The sequence below is a fragment of the Pogona vitticeps genome, chromosome 10 (assembly GCF_051106095.1).
Source record: "Pogona vitticeps strain Pit_001003342236 chromosome 10, PviZW2.1, whole genome shotgun sequence".
In the NCBI taxonomy this organism is placed as follows: Eukaryota; Metazoa; Chordata; class Lepidosauria; order Squamata; family Agamidae; genus Pogona; species Pogona vitticeps.
Genome location: NC_135792.1, coordinates 25727833 through 25742728, shown reverse-complemented (window position 1 = coordinate 25742728; position 14896 = coordinate 25727833). Strand labels below are relative to the sequence as shown.

At 50.1% G+C, this 14896-nt stretch overlaps 2 protein-coding genes across 2 annotated transcripts; one reads left to right on the top strand and one right to left on the bottom strand.

Annotated features, from left to right (window-relative positions):
* The first annotated feature begins 1205 nt into the window (after positions 1 to 1205).
* Positions 1206 to 5917, top strand: TMEM170A (transmembrane protein 170A). The gene is made up of 3 exons (XM_072980848.2): positions 1206 to 1404; positions 1948 to 2118; positions 3045 to 5917. Exons 1-3 carry the CDS (start codon positions 1221 to 1223, stop codon positions 3173 to 3175), a joined length of 486 nt encoding a protein of 161 aa, XP_072836949.2. The 5' UTR covers positions 1206 to 1220; the 3' UTR covers positions 3176 to 5917.
* A 1195-nt stretch (positions 5918 to 7112) lies between these two features.
* Positions 7113 to 14896, bottom strand: LOC110081264 (C-signal). Its single transcript, XM_020797840.3, has 6 exons — positions 13745 to 14896; positions 12055 to 12106; positions 10636 to 10823; positions 9313 to 9471; positions 9058 to 9168; positions 7113 to 7448 (listed from the first exon to the last, which is right to left on the bottom strand). Exons 1-6 carry the CDS (start codon positions 13889 to 13891, stop codon positions 7335 to 7337), a joined length of 771 nt encoding a protein of 256 aa, XP_020653499.3. The 5' UTR covers positions 13892 to 14896; the 3' UTR covers positions 7113 to 7334.

The following is a 14896-nucleotide window of genomic DNA, read 5'->3' as shown; positions in this document are numbered from 1 at the left end:
GTCTAATACATTGAGTATATTATATTAGGTTATATTATAATGCATTGCATTATATAATGCTATAATAAAATGCATTATATTAAATTATGTTTTTATTTGTTTAGTCGCTAAATCGTGTCCAGCTCTTCGTGACCCCCAAGGACCAGAGCACGCCAGGCCCTCCTATCTTCCACTGCCTCCCTGAGTTGGGTCAAATTCATGTTGGTAGCTTTGGTGACCCTGTCCAACCATCTCGTCCTCCGTCGTCCCCTTCTCCTCTTGCCTTCACACTTTCCCAACATCAGGGTCTTTTCCAGGGAGTCTTCTCTTCTCATGAGATGGCCAAAGTTACTGGAGCCTCAGCTTCAGGATCTGTCCTTCCAGTGAGCACTCAGGGTTGATTTCCTTCAGAATTAATAGGTTTGTTCTCTTTGCATTCCAGGGGACTCTCAAGAGCCTCCTCCAGCACCACAATTCAAAGGCATCAATTCTTCGGCGGTCTGCTTTCTTTATGGCCCAGCTCTCATATATAATTATATATAATATAATAAACCTATCCATTCTGAAGGAAATCAACCCTGAGTGCTCACTGAGAGGACGGATCCTGAAGCTGAGGCTCCAATACTTTGGCCATCTCATGAGAAGAGAAAACTCCCTGGAAAAGACCTTGATGTTGGGAAAGTGTGAAGGCAGGAGGAGAAGGGGACGACAGAGGATGAGATGGTTGGACAGTGTCCACCGAAGCTACCAACATGAAATTGACACAACTCCGGGAGGCGGTGGAAGACAGGAGGGCCTGGCGTGCTTTGGTCCATGGGGTCACGAAGAGTCGGACATGACTTAACGACTAAACAACAATAACATAATATAATATACAGGTAATGCATTGCGTGATATTGCATTATATTAGGTTATGTGATGCTATCATGCATTGCATTACTTTAGATCAGATTATATGGCTTCCTCTGAATGCAACCCAGTGCGCGAAGCAACAGGATTCCGGGCCCTTGCTTTTCTTTTTCTTTTTCTTTTTTCAAAAAAGAGGACGCCCCCCTCCCCGGATCCGGGGGGAGGGGCTCGACCAGAGAGACGCGGCAGCGCAGAGCGGGCCTTCCCCGGCCCTTCCGGGTGGGGCGTGGGGCGGGGGGGGCGACGCTCTGGGCTCCGGGCCCGCTCTATGGCCCTTCCCGGGTCGCCGGCGGGGCAGGTCGTCGTCGTCGTCTTCGTCGAGGGCCTCCAGCATGGCGGAAAGCGGCGGCGGCGGGGTGGGCGATGGAGGGCCGGTCTCCTCCTCCTCCTCTTCTTCCTCCTCCCCGTCGTCGTCGGAGGCGGGCGGGCTGGTGGAGCAGATCCTGAGCCTTCGGCTGGTGCCGGCCGGGAACCTGACGGGCTCCGCCTGCCCCGCCGCCCTCTGCCCGTTCTCCGGTGGGTGCCCTCTGCCCATGCTCGGGGCGCCTCTTGCCCGCCCGCCCGCCCGCCCGGGGAGGGAGGGAGGGAGGGAAGGAAGCGTCCTCCCTATGGTTGCCATGGCGGCGGGGGGGGGGTTCCCTCTCGGCTGGACCAGCCCCTCCTGAAGCCCCCCCAGCCCTCCTTCCCTGGCCGCAGGGGGGGCTGCGGGGGGGGGGATGTGGGGCGGGGGGGAGGGAGACACAGGTGTGGGGGGGGCACAGGTAGCCCCACGGCTTTGGTCTCTCCCCCCCCCCCGCGCGCGCGCGCACACACACACACACGCACACACACGCACACACCCGGTCCTGCTGGTCTCCAAAGAGGCTGATGGCCACAGTCTGGCTCCTCAGCAGAGGGTCGCCTTCCCTCCCCCAGGAAAGGAATGGCATCGGGAGGGGTGCCCCCAAACTAAGCCGGCTCCTCTGGGCGGGCACGGGATGGGCTTCTGCCCGCTTGGCCCCTGGTGGCCCCTGCGGGGGTCCTGCCCCTCACTCACCCCCCCCCTCTCTTTCCTGACAGAGATGTGGTACGGGGTCTTCTTGTGGGCCCTGGTGTCGTCGCTCTTCTTCCACGTCCCGGCGGGACTGCTGGCCCTCTTCACCCTCCGGCAGCACAGATACGGCCGCTTCGTCTCCGTCAGCATCTTCCTCATGGGCATCCTGGGGCCCTTGGCGGCCGGGACCTTGACAAGTGAGTGGGCTCCATGGATTTGAGGGGAGGGCGGGGGCGCAGTGGCCTCCCTCACTTTGCAAACCTACAAGGGGCAGATATGGTGTCTTGCAGATGGATGTTCTTAAAGAAACACTGAGTAAAACATTGATTGCAAGGAGGAAATCTGTGCCCCCCCCCAATGTTGCTGGACTGCTACTTCCATCATCCCTCCATATGCTGTTCGATTACGACTCCCATCATCTCCCCCCCCCCCTCCACAGCAGGCCCTGTGGAGTTGCATTCCCAAAGGTAGCCAAAATCCTCTTGTGTAGCTAAGCTGGCAGAATGCTAGTGATGTAATTTTTGGAGGCCAGTTGCTTCCAGTTGAGGAACCACCATAGACCTTCTCTGTTGCAGACTTAAGTTGGACAACAGGTGATTTCTTAACTGGGGCAATTTGACTCCAAAAGGTACGTGTCGTTAGCATTATGCTGGCTTAGCTACGCAAGAGGATTTTTGCCAGTATCAAGACAACCCCATGTTCCCAATGCCTGGGGCTGACGAGAGGGCAATTTTAACAGGAATGGCAGGCAAGATCTTCCCCATCACCCTACTCCCGGAGCCCCTCACTTTCAGCCAATTCTGATGCTAGACGTCCACCCGCATGGGGGAAAAAAATCAATGAACAGGATAAAGTGTTAACCCTTCCTCTCCCACCAAGCCGTCCTCAGTTGTAGATAATACCTCTCTCCCTGCAGGGCGGCAAATCCTCTCTGTCCCCCACCCAGCGTCTGGTACTCAAAAGTATCATCCCCAGCTCCCGGAGGGTGTGAATCTCTGTCTCCCAAATATACAGTTTTGATCCCTGGAAACCCGTTTTTATTGTATGTGATGATGGGAGGCCCGTGGGAGATGAGCCGCCTGTCTGGGAAGATGCTTTCTCTCCTTCTCTTTCTCTGGTGCAGGCGCTGCCGTCGCCGGTGTCTACAGATCTGCTGGGAAGGAGATGATCCCCTTTGAGGCCCTGATTTTGGGGGTGGGCCAGACCGTCTGTGTGGTGCTGATTTCCTTCTTGCGGATTTTAGCCACTCTTTAGCGTCAGCCTGGACATTGGCCTCCAACAAGAAAAGCGCAGCGCTGTGCTGAATTCAAAAGCCTGAGATCCATGGGGAAAAGCTGCGTGAAAACTTCTCTGGAGGAAGAGGGACCTGCGGAAAACCTTTGTCATGTTCTTGTGATGCTTCACTTCACTGAGATTTGCTCGGGGGAATGTGAGCGCAGACCAAATTAATTTTCCCTCCACAAACAGGTTCTTGCAGCTTGGAAGAACCGCTTCTTGTCTACAGTTGAGCAGCTAAAAGTCACCGAGAAGGCCGTTATTCAACACACATACATGGTTTTAGCAAAGATGCGGTGGCTTTGTAGCAGCCCTTGAGGTCTGATTGCAAAATGGCAGGCAGGTTCTAGTGAAAAAACAAATGCAAATTAGACGTACGAGGGTCTGCATCATTTAAATATTTCCAGAGTGCTGCCATGTAAACTCGAAGCATTTTCGTCTTGCTTGTGCCACTGAACAGGCTTTTAATCTCTTGTTTGAAATCAAAACCAATTCTGTATTTATATTTTGCAACTTTTTCCCCCCTGACCTCAAGTGCCAACCTGAGTGTGTGTGTGTGTGTTTTTCCCCCTTGGAGAGGGTGGATTAAACAAACAAGTGGAGGGGTTGCGCTACAGGATCCTGAAACACCCGTCACAGATTCTCTCCTGGAACGGTCCCCTTGAAGAAATTCCACGCATTAATCAGGCTGTTGTCGGAGAGATGCACTTTAACGAACTCGGATGAATGTGAACTGGAAACTGCAGAAGAAATTCTGGCGGCGTCCTCTTCCTCGAAACAAGCATTTTGGTTTTCCTTTAGGGCTGTGTTTGGACTGCAGCAATGGCTCAGAAAAACAATCTGTTGCTACCTCAAAAACACAAAATGGATGATGAAGTTCAGTTCCCCTGAATCTCGTGGATGGTCACGGTGTTCCTTGTACGTGAGAACCTGGCAAATTCCAGTCATTGCTATTAAGATTATTAGTTTGAGAGTGTCGGGTGCTCCTGTGTTATTAAAGCCCTCTGCGATTATATTGTGTAAAATCCCTCTCAGATATTTTGGCCCCATTTCTGTGAAGAGTTATCACGATCAATCATTGTCTTACTCTTCTTTGTTGTGACCATCAGAACGACACTCTGCTTGGGTTTTGTGTAGAGTTGAAGAAGTGCGTGTGTGTATGTGAGCGCTAACGATCCTGCTGACGAAGCTTGGATTGCTTTTGTTTTTCCCACACAAGTGCCTGGGCAGCCTGCCCCCCACCTCTAGGGACCAGTCTTATAACCTTTGGCCACCCCTTCCTCCTCTTCCTCCTGCTGTGCCACCGTCTGCAGACTCCCAAGCTGCTCTAGGAGAATTTTATTTTTATTTTATTATTAGATTTTTGGAAGCGTTGCGTCTCTTGAGTGCCACCCATCTGCCCCAGAAAAAAGAATCCTGGGGTACTTTCTTTTGAGGTCATGCCAAGGCCCTTCAGATGTTCGGGGCTCACCATGAGACACCCCTCAGATGGGACTGCCCTGCCTCAGAATACAGAGCAGGAACAGCTTCCTTAAAAACCACCTTTTCCAAATTTAGAGAATGTTTCCTTCCAAAGAAAACCATGTCATGGATGGTGCTTTGAATCAGATTTCCTCTGCCTGCAGTTGGAAGTGAAGTTGTCCCTGCATTTTTGCATCCACTCTAAACAGGCGAATACCAAAACCAGCCTCTCGCCTCCATCCATCATTTGTACAGTTTCCCCCATTACTCTTTGTCGCTGTTCAGCTGCTGTAACAGAATGGGGGGCCGTGCGATGAGCCTTTGGCCACCATGTCTGACGAGTGGAAATTCTACAGTGTTTTAACTTCTCTGGGCTTAAGATCTGCTGTTGCTGGCTGCAGAGAGAATGAATAATCAGGAAGAGGCTGTATGGTATATGCAGTTGTTGGGCTTAAGAAGTCGGAGGTCACAACCGCGGTAGGATATTTCAGCTGTGTCCTAAGAAGGGTGGTGCAATGTGTGGTTGCAATTCACCAACTTCCAACCTTCCCCTAGATCTGGAAGAAGCTGGTACAGCCTTTTAATTTCTCTCACTTTTTACTCTTCGGTTTTAGTTTTCCTAGATTTTGTCAAGGGAGAGGGAATCCCTCCTTCCTTTTCTCTCCTCCTACCCCATGATCAAATTTCTTCGTTTTGATCTTTAGCAGCCTGGATTGTAATTTTACCGGGCTTCAGAGACCTGCCTTGTCCGGACAAGGTGGAGAAGATCACTTGTCCATAAGAACAAGGATGTCTGCAACTCTTTCACGATAGGGAAGCTAGAAGCTTGTTGGGACCCAGCACACCTTCCTGGAAACCCCCGTTGCCAACAGAAATGGAAAAGCCAGGCGAGAGACCACTGCTGACATTTGTGGAGGCTCAACCTGCTGGTTTTCAAGGACACGCACAGGGCGGCAGTGGCTGTGGATGCCTCAAGGGTGTTTCCTGTGGCGAAGATCTCCACCGAGGCGTAAGAGGGCATCTAAGGGTGGAATTTGCACTGAGATCTCAAGAACTCGTGACTGTGAATCCAAAGCTTTGTGAGGGATGGAAAGAAGATACGGTGGTCTCGAGGCATTTTCTGAGCCTTGGCTTTCTTATAACGGGGGTGGCACATATGAACAAACACCTGTATGGCAGAAGTGCTAATCAGTTTTTATTTTTCTACTGATTCTGGCATTGGTATTTTAGCTAATAAAATCTTGACTGATCCCTTGTGAATGGGAGCGTTGTGTCTTTTATATCTTATTGACGGCTCTCACTGGCAACACAATCAAGTAGAGACTCATCTTCTGGAAGGACATTTCTCAGCTCGTATTCCTAGAGATACCAGTGTGAACAACCTCTGCAGATATTTCGGTTCTCTGTGGCAATTAAAGTATTTTGTAGTTACTAAAGAACCAGCCTTCTTCCATATTAGAGCAGTGTGATACATGAAGGACTTCAAGCATCTATATGTAGCTATCAGAGCCAAGCCCATCCCTAGCCCCTTTTGAGTCAAATCATAACCTCTGCTATCCCACATCTGGGCTTCTGAGCCCAGGAAATTACTACTGTCATCATGCATTTCTACAGTGCTTCCCTAGGGGTAGGTACTGTATGTCCATTCTGTCTGTCAGAGCTGAAGGTGACTGCCTTATTTCATCCCATGGAATATTCTCCCTAGCTTCAGAATCACTGTAAACCTATGTTCTGATTTGATAAGCCTGCCACCTTGTGACTGAAGATGGTACTGCATGCTCTAGGGATTTAGAATTCTTATTACTACCACTCATTGCCATGCACACATTGCTAGATTCTGCTAGTACGTATGACAGATTTCAGCTGTCATACATACGTACATCAAGCTCTAGCTGAAACAGAAAGATCCTCTATTATTATAGGCAGGTTTTTCATGAGTCATGAATGACTTACACATATTCTGACTACGAGTTGTAAATTACTTTGTGTTACAGAGGCTGAAAGCATATATTATTTCAATACATACAAGCACAGAGAACTGCCTTATCGCATAGGAAACCATGTGATCCTCTAGCTTAGTACAGTAGAACCCCCATATCCGTGGAGGATCGGTTCCAACCTGTCTCACAGATGCTGAAAAACACAGATTATAGCGAACACTGTTTTAATAGGGAACGTCGTGCATAACATGGTCTCTGGCTCCCACTAGTGGCCAGTTTTAATAACTCCATCTTTTTAGAAATACTATATATTTCTAGGATTTTTCTTTTGACATTTTTAATATTTTCAGACTGTGGATAAGTGAATCTAAAGATATGGAGGTCCTGCTGTACTGTGCACTGTGACCAATCATGACTCTCTAAAGTTTCAGATTGATTTACTGGCGCGAGCAAGGGTTTCCTTTGTGCTCCAGAAAGGACAAAAGTTGAAAAAGGGCAGCTAGCGATACAGACCGTGCTTTGTAACTGCCTTTTTATTTCAGGGTTAGAACTGCACCTGATCCGTTGTGAGTCATCCTGTGCATCCATACCCACATACAAATTCAGCCAATCTGACCTGCAAAGGGAACTCTAACGGCTTTTATTTCTAGTAGCGCTGCAGGGATTTCTCATGCCATGTGGGGAAATCCAGCCAAAGCGGTGGCTTCATTTGTGGGCCACGCCACCTCCGGGGCCTTTCACCAGGGCACCAGCCTCCCTTGCCAGTCCACCACCCGGCCGGCGTGTTCTTCGCAGAGGCTGGAAATCACGTGGAGGATCCCACGCACGCTGTCTCCCACATCCAGCGTTGCCTGTGTATCAAAATAAAAGGGTGCGTTAAAAGGAAGAGGGCCGCGAGAGCAGCTACGACGGCCAACCAATCTGCCCACCGGTGAATTGGACACATGGAGGTGGGCGGGAGAAGCACCCGCTCTTGCCAGCCGCGTGAAGTTGTCAAAATTGCTGATTTCTCGCTGCTGGCTCGGAGCTGCTTTGCCCATGAGTGAAGAGGAAACGCCATACGGATCAGGGGTGAGCCGTTTCTGGAGAGACGGAGGCCACGCAGGCCACCATTTGGGTGCTTGGAGGGGTGCTTCCACTCCACTCTCACACACACAACCGACAACGACAACAGTAGATGAAAGGTTCCTGCGCTAAACGCCTGTCTGGCCATCTCGTCGTGCCATGGAGGGAACCCTTGGCTCTCCAGGATTATGCCAGCAGAGAAACACAGACCATTTTTAGCAAACTGGGAAGCCTTCAAGGACAGCTCTGGCCGCACATCCAAAGACCAGACCGGCTACTTTCTGAGAAGCTCTTTGTCACCTGACGGGCCACTCGCTAAGGAATTATGCCGCACAGACCTTGTAATAGGACAGGTAATAATGGGCTCCAGGCATATAGAAAGCCACATTTAGGCTGAATAGCAGGAAAAAACCTCTAACTGTTAGAGCAGTATGACGATGGAATGAAAAACCTTCAGAGGTGGTGAGCACTCCCAACGTTGGAGGCCCTCAAGAGAAAATTGGGCCACCCTCTGTCTGATCTGCTTGGATTGGGATTCCTGCCTTGAGCAACAGGTCAGGCTTGATGGCCTTAGAGGCCCCCCTTCCGTCTCTGTGAGTGCAGCTGGCCACTGCAGTATAAACCCACCGTAGCCGCTTCCAGGGAGACTCAAACTGAAATAAATCTGATAGTCTTTAAGGTGCTACGATTCTTCTAGAGGCAGGGAGAGGAGAAATCGCAGTCTACTGTGGTGGTGATGGTGGTGGGGTACTCTGAGGTCACCTACAATCATCAAGGTGTCAGAGAGTCAGAGGGGCAGAAGTACTACGGCAAGCACTCTTCAAGAGCCAGCTTTTCACAATGAAAGATGAATCGCTTGCACTTTGAAACAAGCTAGCACCTGCTCAGTCAAGGAGCAGAGTCTTAGATTGTGGAACAAAAGAGAACTGTGCCACAGTGCCAAGAATGGGAATGTATCAATGGGACGGGCCCCGATGAGCCTTTTTCCTGGTCACTTGGATAAATAAGGCTGGATTTCATAGTATCGATTCAAACAATGCTGCTAGTATCCTGCCTGTAAATATAAAGTCCTATAAGAGTCAAACTGTCCATTATAGACAGCTCATTGTTAGGAAAGGGAATTCCTTAAATGCAGAGAGACATCTGAGTTTCTTAGCAATGTTTTTCAGGACTCCTTAGTTTTCAAATGAGCTTGCCCAGTTTTGTGATTGGCCGCTGGGAGATAAACACAGGCTTCATTTGCAAGGATGATTGCTCAAACATGAATAGAAACACGGGTTTAGAATCCAATGCAGCGGCAGCATCTAAAGAAGGCTACCCTTCTTTGACCTTAAAGTTGTGTTTCCGACTCCTCTCCCACCCTCTGCCATTGGGTCTAATACTCAGAGGTGGTACCTTGTCTGTTCCCAAATCTGTTTTCACCCAGCCTGGATGGATGGCCACACACAGAATGCCCCGGCCTTTGTATTCCAGCGCCTGGCACCGCGTGAGCATGTTTAGCGCCGTCTGGAGAAAGAGGCAAAAGCAGAGGAACAGAGGTCAAAGGGTGAGGATGGGGGGAACATCTGGAGAAGCAGCGCTGGGAACCCCTCTTCTAGGGCTGTCATGTTTCTCATGAAGTGGGACAGACGCATATTCTCGTGGACTTGCCTTGCTACAGCGATAAGCGATGACTGGAAACGTCTGGAAGCTGGGAGGGTTCCCAATGGAGCCACCGATGCTGGAAATGTTAATAACCGCCGCCCGGCGGCTACTCAGACCCTTCTCATTGCTCCGCTGGGCGGCCACAGTCAGCAAGGGTAGAAACGCCTACGGAGAAATGCACAACTGGACTGAGTCGCTTCTTGCACCGGCAAAGACGGCTTGAGCAGGGCCCCAAAGCTTCCCTTTCTGCCCGGCACGATCTTGCCTTTTTCTCTTTCTGCTTCTCCGCAAGCGGCGCCTGCAGGAATTTGGAAATCTGCCGGGCTTGGATATTTGCATGATCTAACAATAGGATCCCCCATCTTTTATCCCTAGTGCACACCTACTCTTACTTCTGTATTTTGTACAAAGACCATACGTGTTTGTTTGTTTAACTTTATAATTTGGAAATGTTCCTTTTCTGGACTGCAAATCCTAAAATCCCCAGGAGCAGAACCATATTTCCCGAGCTTTTGATGGTCGTGCCACGAACGTGCAGGGAGCCTTACGGATTGCAAAGAGGAGAAGCCCTTCTGCATCTGCAATAAAAGCCCATCTCATCAAATGCGGAAGAAATGGCTAATTATGGAGGAAATACGAAGCTATTAAGTGCTAGTATAGTCCAGTGGTTTCGCTCTGGCTGCAGAGCCAGAGGTTGGGAGTTTGGTTTCCCCACTGTGTGTCTCCTGGGAGAAGAGCCAGCCTGGGTGGCCTTGGGCCAGCTGCCCAAGAAGTCCCAGAACTGCCCCCTAGAGGAAGGGAAGAGTAAAGCACTTCTGAGTCCTCTCTACCTGGAAAACCCTTAAAAAGGGATCACCAGAAGGCAGAATCGACTTGATGACACATGAGCTGAGAATTGGGCCCCCATGAAGACAAGCTAGCTGAGATCACCCGGCACGGGCGGCCATGGGGGTTCTGTGTCCTGCCACCTGTGTGGCCTTTAAGCTGCACAGTGGCTCTGAAACATTATTCACCGCACAGGGCAGCAGAGTCACCTATGGAAAAGGGGGTGGTGGCTGTTCTCAGAGGCTTCTCGGCATGGGTGCAATTCGATTCTCTTCCCCGGGTAGAGTCAATTTTTGCAGAAACACCCTTGGTGGCCAACACGGAATCCAAAATTCACATTTTGCACTAGAAACAGTGCCGTTTGGACCTGCTGTTTGATGCCCCCTCTGATCACGGCCTTTGCTACCCTAAAAATACTCCATCGGGGAAGCGGTACCATAGGGATACCCCATTGAGCTTAAGAAACAGCATCCCTAGCCCACAAAGGGCGAGACATGACTCTACCTTGGTCACCTCCATTGGCCCCAGAACGTTGATATGGTAGACGCTCAGCATGTCCTCCTGGGTCACTGAATCCAGGGTGCTTGGTGGCATGACACCAGCGTTGTTTATCAGCAAAGTTAGCCCCTTCCCTGCCAGGCGGGCTTCGGCTTCCTTGGCTGCAGCCTTGATGCTTCCTTCATCTGTAGCCTCTGCCGAAACAACAGAACGGGATTTTTCTTTATGGGGTGAGACCACCTTCCACGGGCAGCTAGGATGAGGCCCTTGGTGTGGTTAGGCGGTGCTGTCGCTGGCTTGCTCCTGCCCTAGAGTCAGCATGCCTCTGAAAAGCAGCAGTGGAGGAGGATCGACCAGAGAGGGCTGATGTGCTCACATCACGTGTGTGGGTTTCACAACAGCCGATGGTCAGCCTTTGTGAACTGAACGTGGGGCTAGGCGGGCCTTTGATCAGCTCCCGCAGGGCTCCCCTAGTATCTCACAAGTGAGCTCGTAGGGTGGGTGGAGCATCCTGTAGATTTTCAACATGAGCTTTGTCTTGAAGATCAGAAACACTGGTCCTGGCAAACGCCTATTGACCAGCACCCATAGCGTCAACAACACACCTCCTCTCCATTAGCATTCAATGCAGCTTTTTCTACCAATGCCCAGCTGGTCCACACAGTGACCACTTAGATGTTCCCACCAAGTCTACAACCGGAGAATAATGGGATGTCACCGAGTTCCCTTTACCTTCCCCTCCCTCCCTCCCTCCCTCCCTCCCTCCCTCCCTGGCCCTCTCTTCCCTTCAGCTCTGCCTGCAAGGGTTGCCTTCCTGTCCCTCCTGTTTGTTTTAAACCAACCTGGTTCCCTTTTCTTTTCCCAAATTTCCCCTCTGCCATTTTGAACTCCCGACCTCTCCAGAGGCTGGAGGAGGAACTTAAGGCTTCAGAAGAACAGAGATAACCACCAGGGCGGAGAGTCCGAACGAGTTATGACAGGAGCACCGAATCAAGGAACCATGATCTTTCCTGCCCTAAATGGTGCCGGAGAGCACCGTGATTTCTGCACATCGAACCACCCAGAGCAAAGTCATGCCAACAATGGTGGAGAGAACTTGCAGGCGCACCCTGGCTGCCGGGCACCTCTTTGGCACCACCCTGGGCATTTTTCAAAAGCTGTGCTCCTCAAGCTGGCCGTGAGAAGACACCCCTTGTTTCCTCTTGGACGGCTGCCCCCTCACCTGGGAAAATTTCGGAGGAAGCAACAGGGAAACAAAGGCAGAAAGAAGGACGTGATACGCCCCTCCCACTCCCATAAAATCCAGCGAACGAGGCAGCAGCCGGATAAGAAGCTGTACGTTTTAGGGTTTTTTGGACGACAGCTTCCAGGAGCGAATCTGGTTCAAGTTGTGAACAATGCATAAGAATGACGGATTGTACCTACCCAGCTGCAGTATCACGAGATTGGCATGTTTGGAAGCCAGTTTTTTCAGTTCCTGGAGGGGGAAAAAAAAACACCAGGGAAAATAGCAGTTCTGAATTCTTCTGGAAAAAGAGATGACCCTCCAACTTTCCTTTCCAATTCTTATTTTTCTTGACTTGTTATTGAACTTTAACTAATCTGGTTTTTAAAAATTGCTAAAGGATTTACTCCACCGTTGGCAAGCCATACACATTTGTTCTGCAGACGCCTGTCTTCCCCCAATAAAATAAAGCCAAAAAGGATGGTTGCTTTTTTTGACTGAATACCAGGAAAACAAAACCCATCATCCCCCTTCTGGGCACCAAAAAGAGATTTCTGCGATTACAAGACGCAGCGATGTGATGCATCAGGGTAACTTTTGAAGTGAAGGAGCTTACCGTGGCAACTTGGACAGGCCACAGCTGCCAAAAGAATCCCAGAGCTTGGTCATTTTACTTTTTTGACTACAATTCCCAGAATCCCTTAGCCTTTCTGGGAACTGTATTCCCAAAACAATTTTTTTTCAAGCTCTGGGAAATCCATGGTCACACTCTCAAGATGTGAATGAACCTTCTTATATCCTCCTGTTCTCATATTTATATAAATCTGGTTGGGTAAGTCTGTGGTTTAGATATCTGGCTGCCAGAGGCTGCGAGTTCGATTCCCCCACTGGGCCTCCTGGGAGAAGAGCCAGCCCGGGTGGCCTTGGGCAAGCTGCGCAGTCCCAGGGCATCCCACAGAAAAAGGGGATTGCAAACCACATTTGAGCATTCTCTACCAGGAAAAACCTGAAAACTTTGTCATAAGTCAGAATTGACTTGACTGCACATTATCCTCCTCCTCTCATATTTATATTCAAAGAAAGCATTGACACTGTTGTTAGACGCTTCTTCGGAAAGCACGGGCGGCTAAAAACCGAACCTTTCCTAAAATCCTACGCAGAGTTACCTGAGCGGAAGCTCCCACCAGACTCTGGGGTTCTTACTTCCGACATCAGGGGGTCAACTTGTAAAACCTGTTGAGCGTCCCTGAAAGAGATTTAACCGACCGGAGGGCCGTCTCTAGCTTGGAACGAGAAACTGCAGAAGCCACCTTGCCAAGAAATGCTCACTGTTTAAATCAGTTTTTGGAAAGGCCCCCCCCCTCCATTTGTTGGGATTGCGACCCCAGTCATTCTCCCATCAGGATGCCCATGATGGTCAAGGGATTGTAGGTGTCGTAGTCTCTCTCTCTCTCTCTCTCTCTCTCTCTCTCTCTCTCTCTCTCACACACACACACACACACACACACACACACACGGAATTTGGCAGAACTCTCAGCATAGCTATCACATATACACACAGAGAGAGTGTATCTATCCGTCCTGTTCTTTTGCATAAACATCTCACTTCCAAAGACCCTGGGGAGGAAAACAACTTCCGAGCCACGGCAACTGCAGAAAAGCAAATTCACGGTGCCTCGCCAGAGGAGAAAACAGCGGCACTAGAAGAGGGAGGCCAGACCCTCACGGTGACACCTGGAAAGCAGGAGCAAAGGGAGGCGATGCAACACGAGGGACAACACAAGGGGAGTGCTCAGGTTTTTTTTCTCGCATCCTAAAATTTGCTGTCTGTAAGAATTTTTTTCCTTTAAAAAAAAGATGAGACGCTTATGGAGATTCCCCGGCGCTCACCTGTGCTCCGGCTCCCTGCGGGTCCCGGCAAGTGGCAAAAACCCACTGGGGCGGTTTCGGGAGCCCCAGGAGCTGCTTCACCAGTTCCAGTCCAATACCCCGGTTGGCCCCAGTGACCAGGACGCTACAGAAATGGGCCTCCGCCATTGCTCCTTCTTGCCAAGTCCTCAGTCCTCCCACCTGAAGTCTGCAGGCGTGGTTTTTTGTTCATGCCGGTCCCCGCCTATTTGCTCAGGGCTATGGCTCAGTGGCACAGAGACTCACACCGGTTTGGATTGAATGGGGAGCTCATGTTGCGCGCATTGACCCCACATGACTCATGGTGGAAACATGTTTTTGCTAAACAGGCGCCAAGCCCTTTCCTGAGGAAAAAGACCTTGGCAACAAAGCAGAGTTGGTTGAATGGGTTGGCAGAGGTGTCGCAGGAAACCTGCCCCGTTCGTGGGTCCAAAGGAGGCCACAAAGCAGGAGAGGGAAACTCTGGTGGGGGCAAGGCTCCCTCTGGCCCTCCTTCAGACTTTAGCCAGCTGCCCTCTCAGGCACTATCCAGTCCTGCATTTCTCTTTCTCTCCTTCCCCTCATTTGACTTTTGAAAGTGGCATATATATATATATGCTCTCTCGCTGTTTTGCTTTCTCCCAACAACACAGGGGACAACTGAGGCAGCCCACTGTACTTTGTGGAGGTAGCCTTTAGGGCGCTGCAGGCAATCAACCAAACAATCCTGTGGCACCTTTAAAACTGGCAGATTTCATCTGGCAAAAGCTCTCGTGGACTACCGCCTCCTTCGGCTACGTCTGAAGAACTGAGCTAAAGTACACTGAAGCTTATGCCAAATAAAACCTTCTCATCATAATATACCACAAGACTTTTGGTGTCTGCTGTGTTATCCTTCATCTCTTTTCAGATACAATCTGTGGTACTTTATTTTTGCTTCAGCAACATGGTAGACAGGAAGAAAGTGCAGCGAAGCCAAATAGAGGGTAATGGTTATTATGCTTTTTTTCAGCAGGTGTCCCGTGCAAGTCAAGCACTAGAGGGAGCTAGTGTTCAAGAAATGTTACTAAGGGAAAACAAAAACTAACAAGACAGGATTTCACTTTCCGATTTCTCCTTCTGTTTCCAGGTTCTGCAAAGCCCAGCCTAAAAGGA

Coding starts and splice junctions, on each gene's coding strand:
- LOC110081264 (XM_020797840.3), bottom strand. CDS start 13,891: ATGGCGGAGGCCCATTTCTGTAGCGTCCTGGTCACTGGGGCCAACCGG. Junction 12,107..13,744: donor CGCAGGGAGCCGGAGCACAG/GTGAGCGCCGGG, acceptor TTCCCCCTCCAG/GAACTGAAAAAACTGGCTTC. Junction 7,449..9,057: donor CAGATTTGGGAACAGACAAG/GTACCACCTCTG, acceptor TTTGATACACAG/GCAACGCTGGATGTGGGAGA.
- TMEM170A (XM_072980848.2), top strand. CDS start 1,221: ATGGCGGAAAGCGGCGGCGGCGGGGTGGGCGATGGAGGGCCGGTCTCC. Junction 1,405..1,947: donor CGCCCTCTGCCCGTTCTCCG/GTGGGTGCCCTC, acceptor CTTTCCTGACAG/AGATGTGGTACGGGGTCTTC. Junction 2,119..3,044: donor GGCGGCCGGGACCTTGACAA/GTGAGTGGGCTC, acceptor TCTCTGGTGCAG/GCGCTGCCGTCGCCGGTGTC.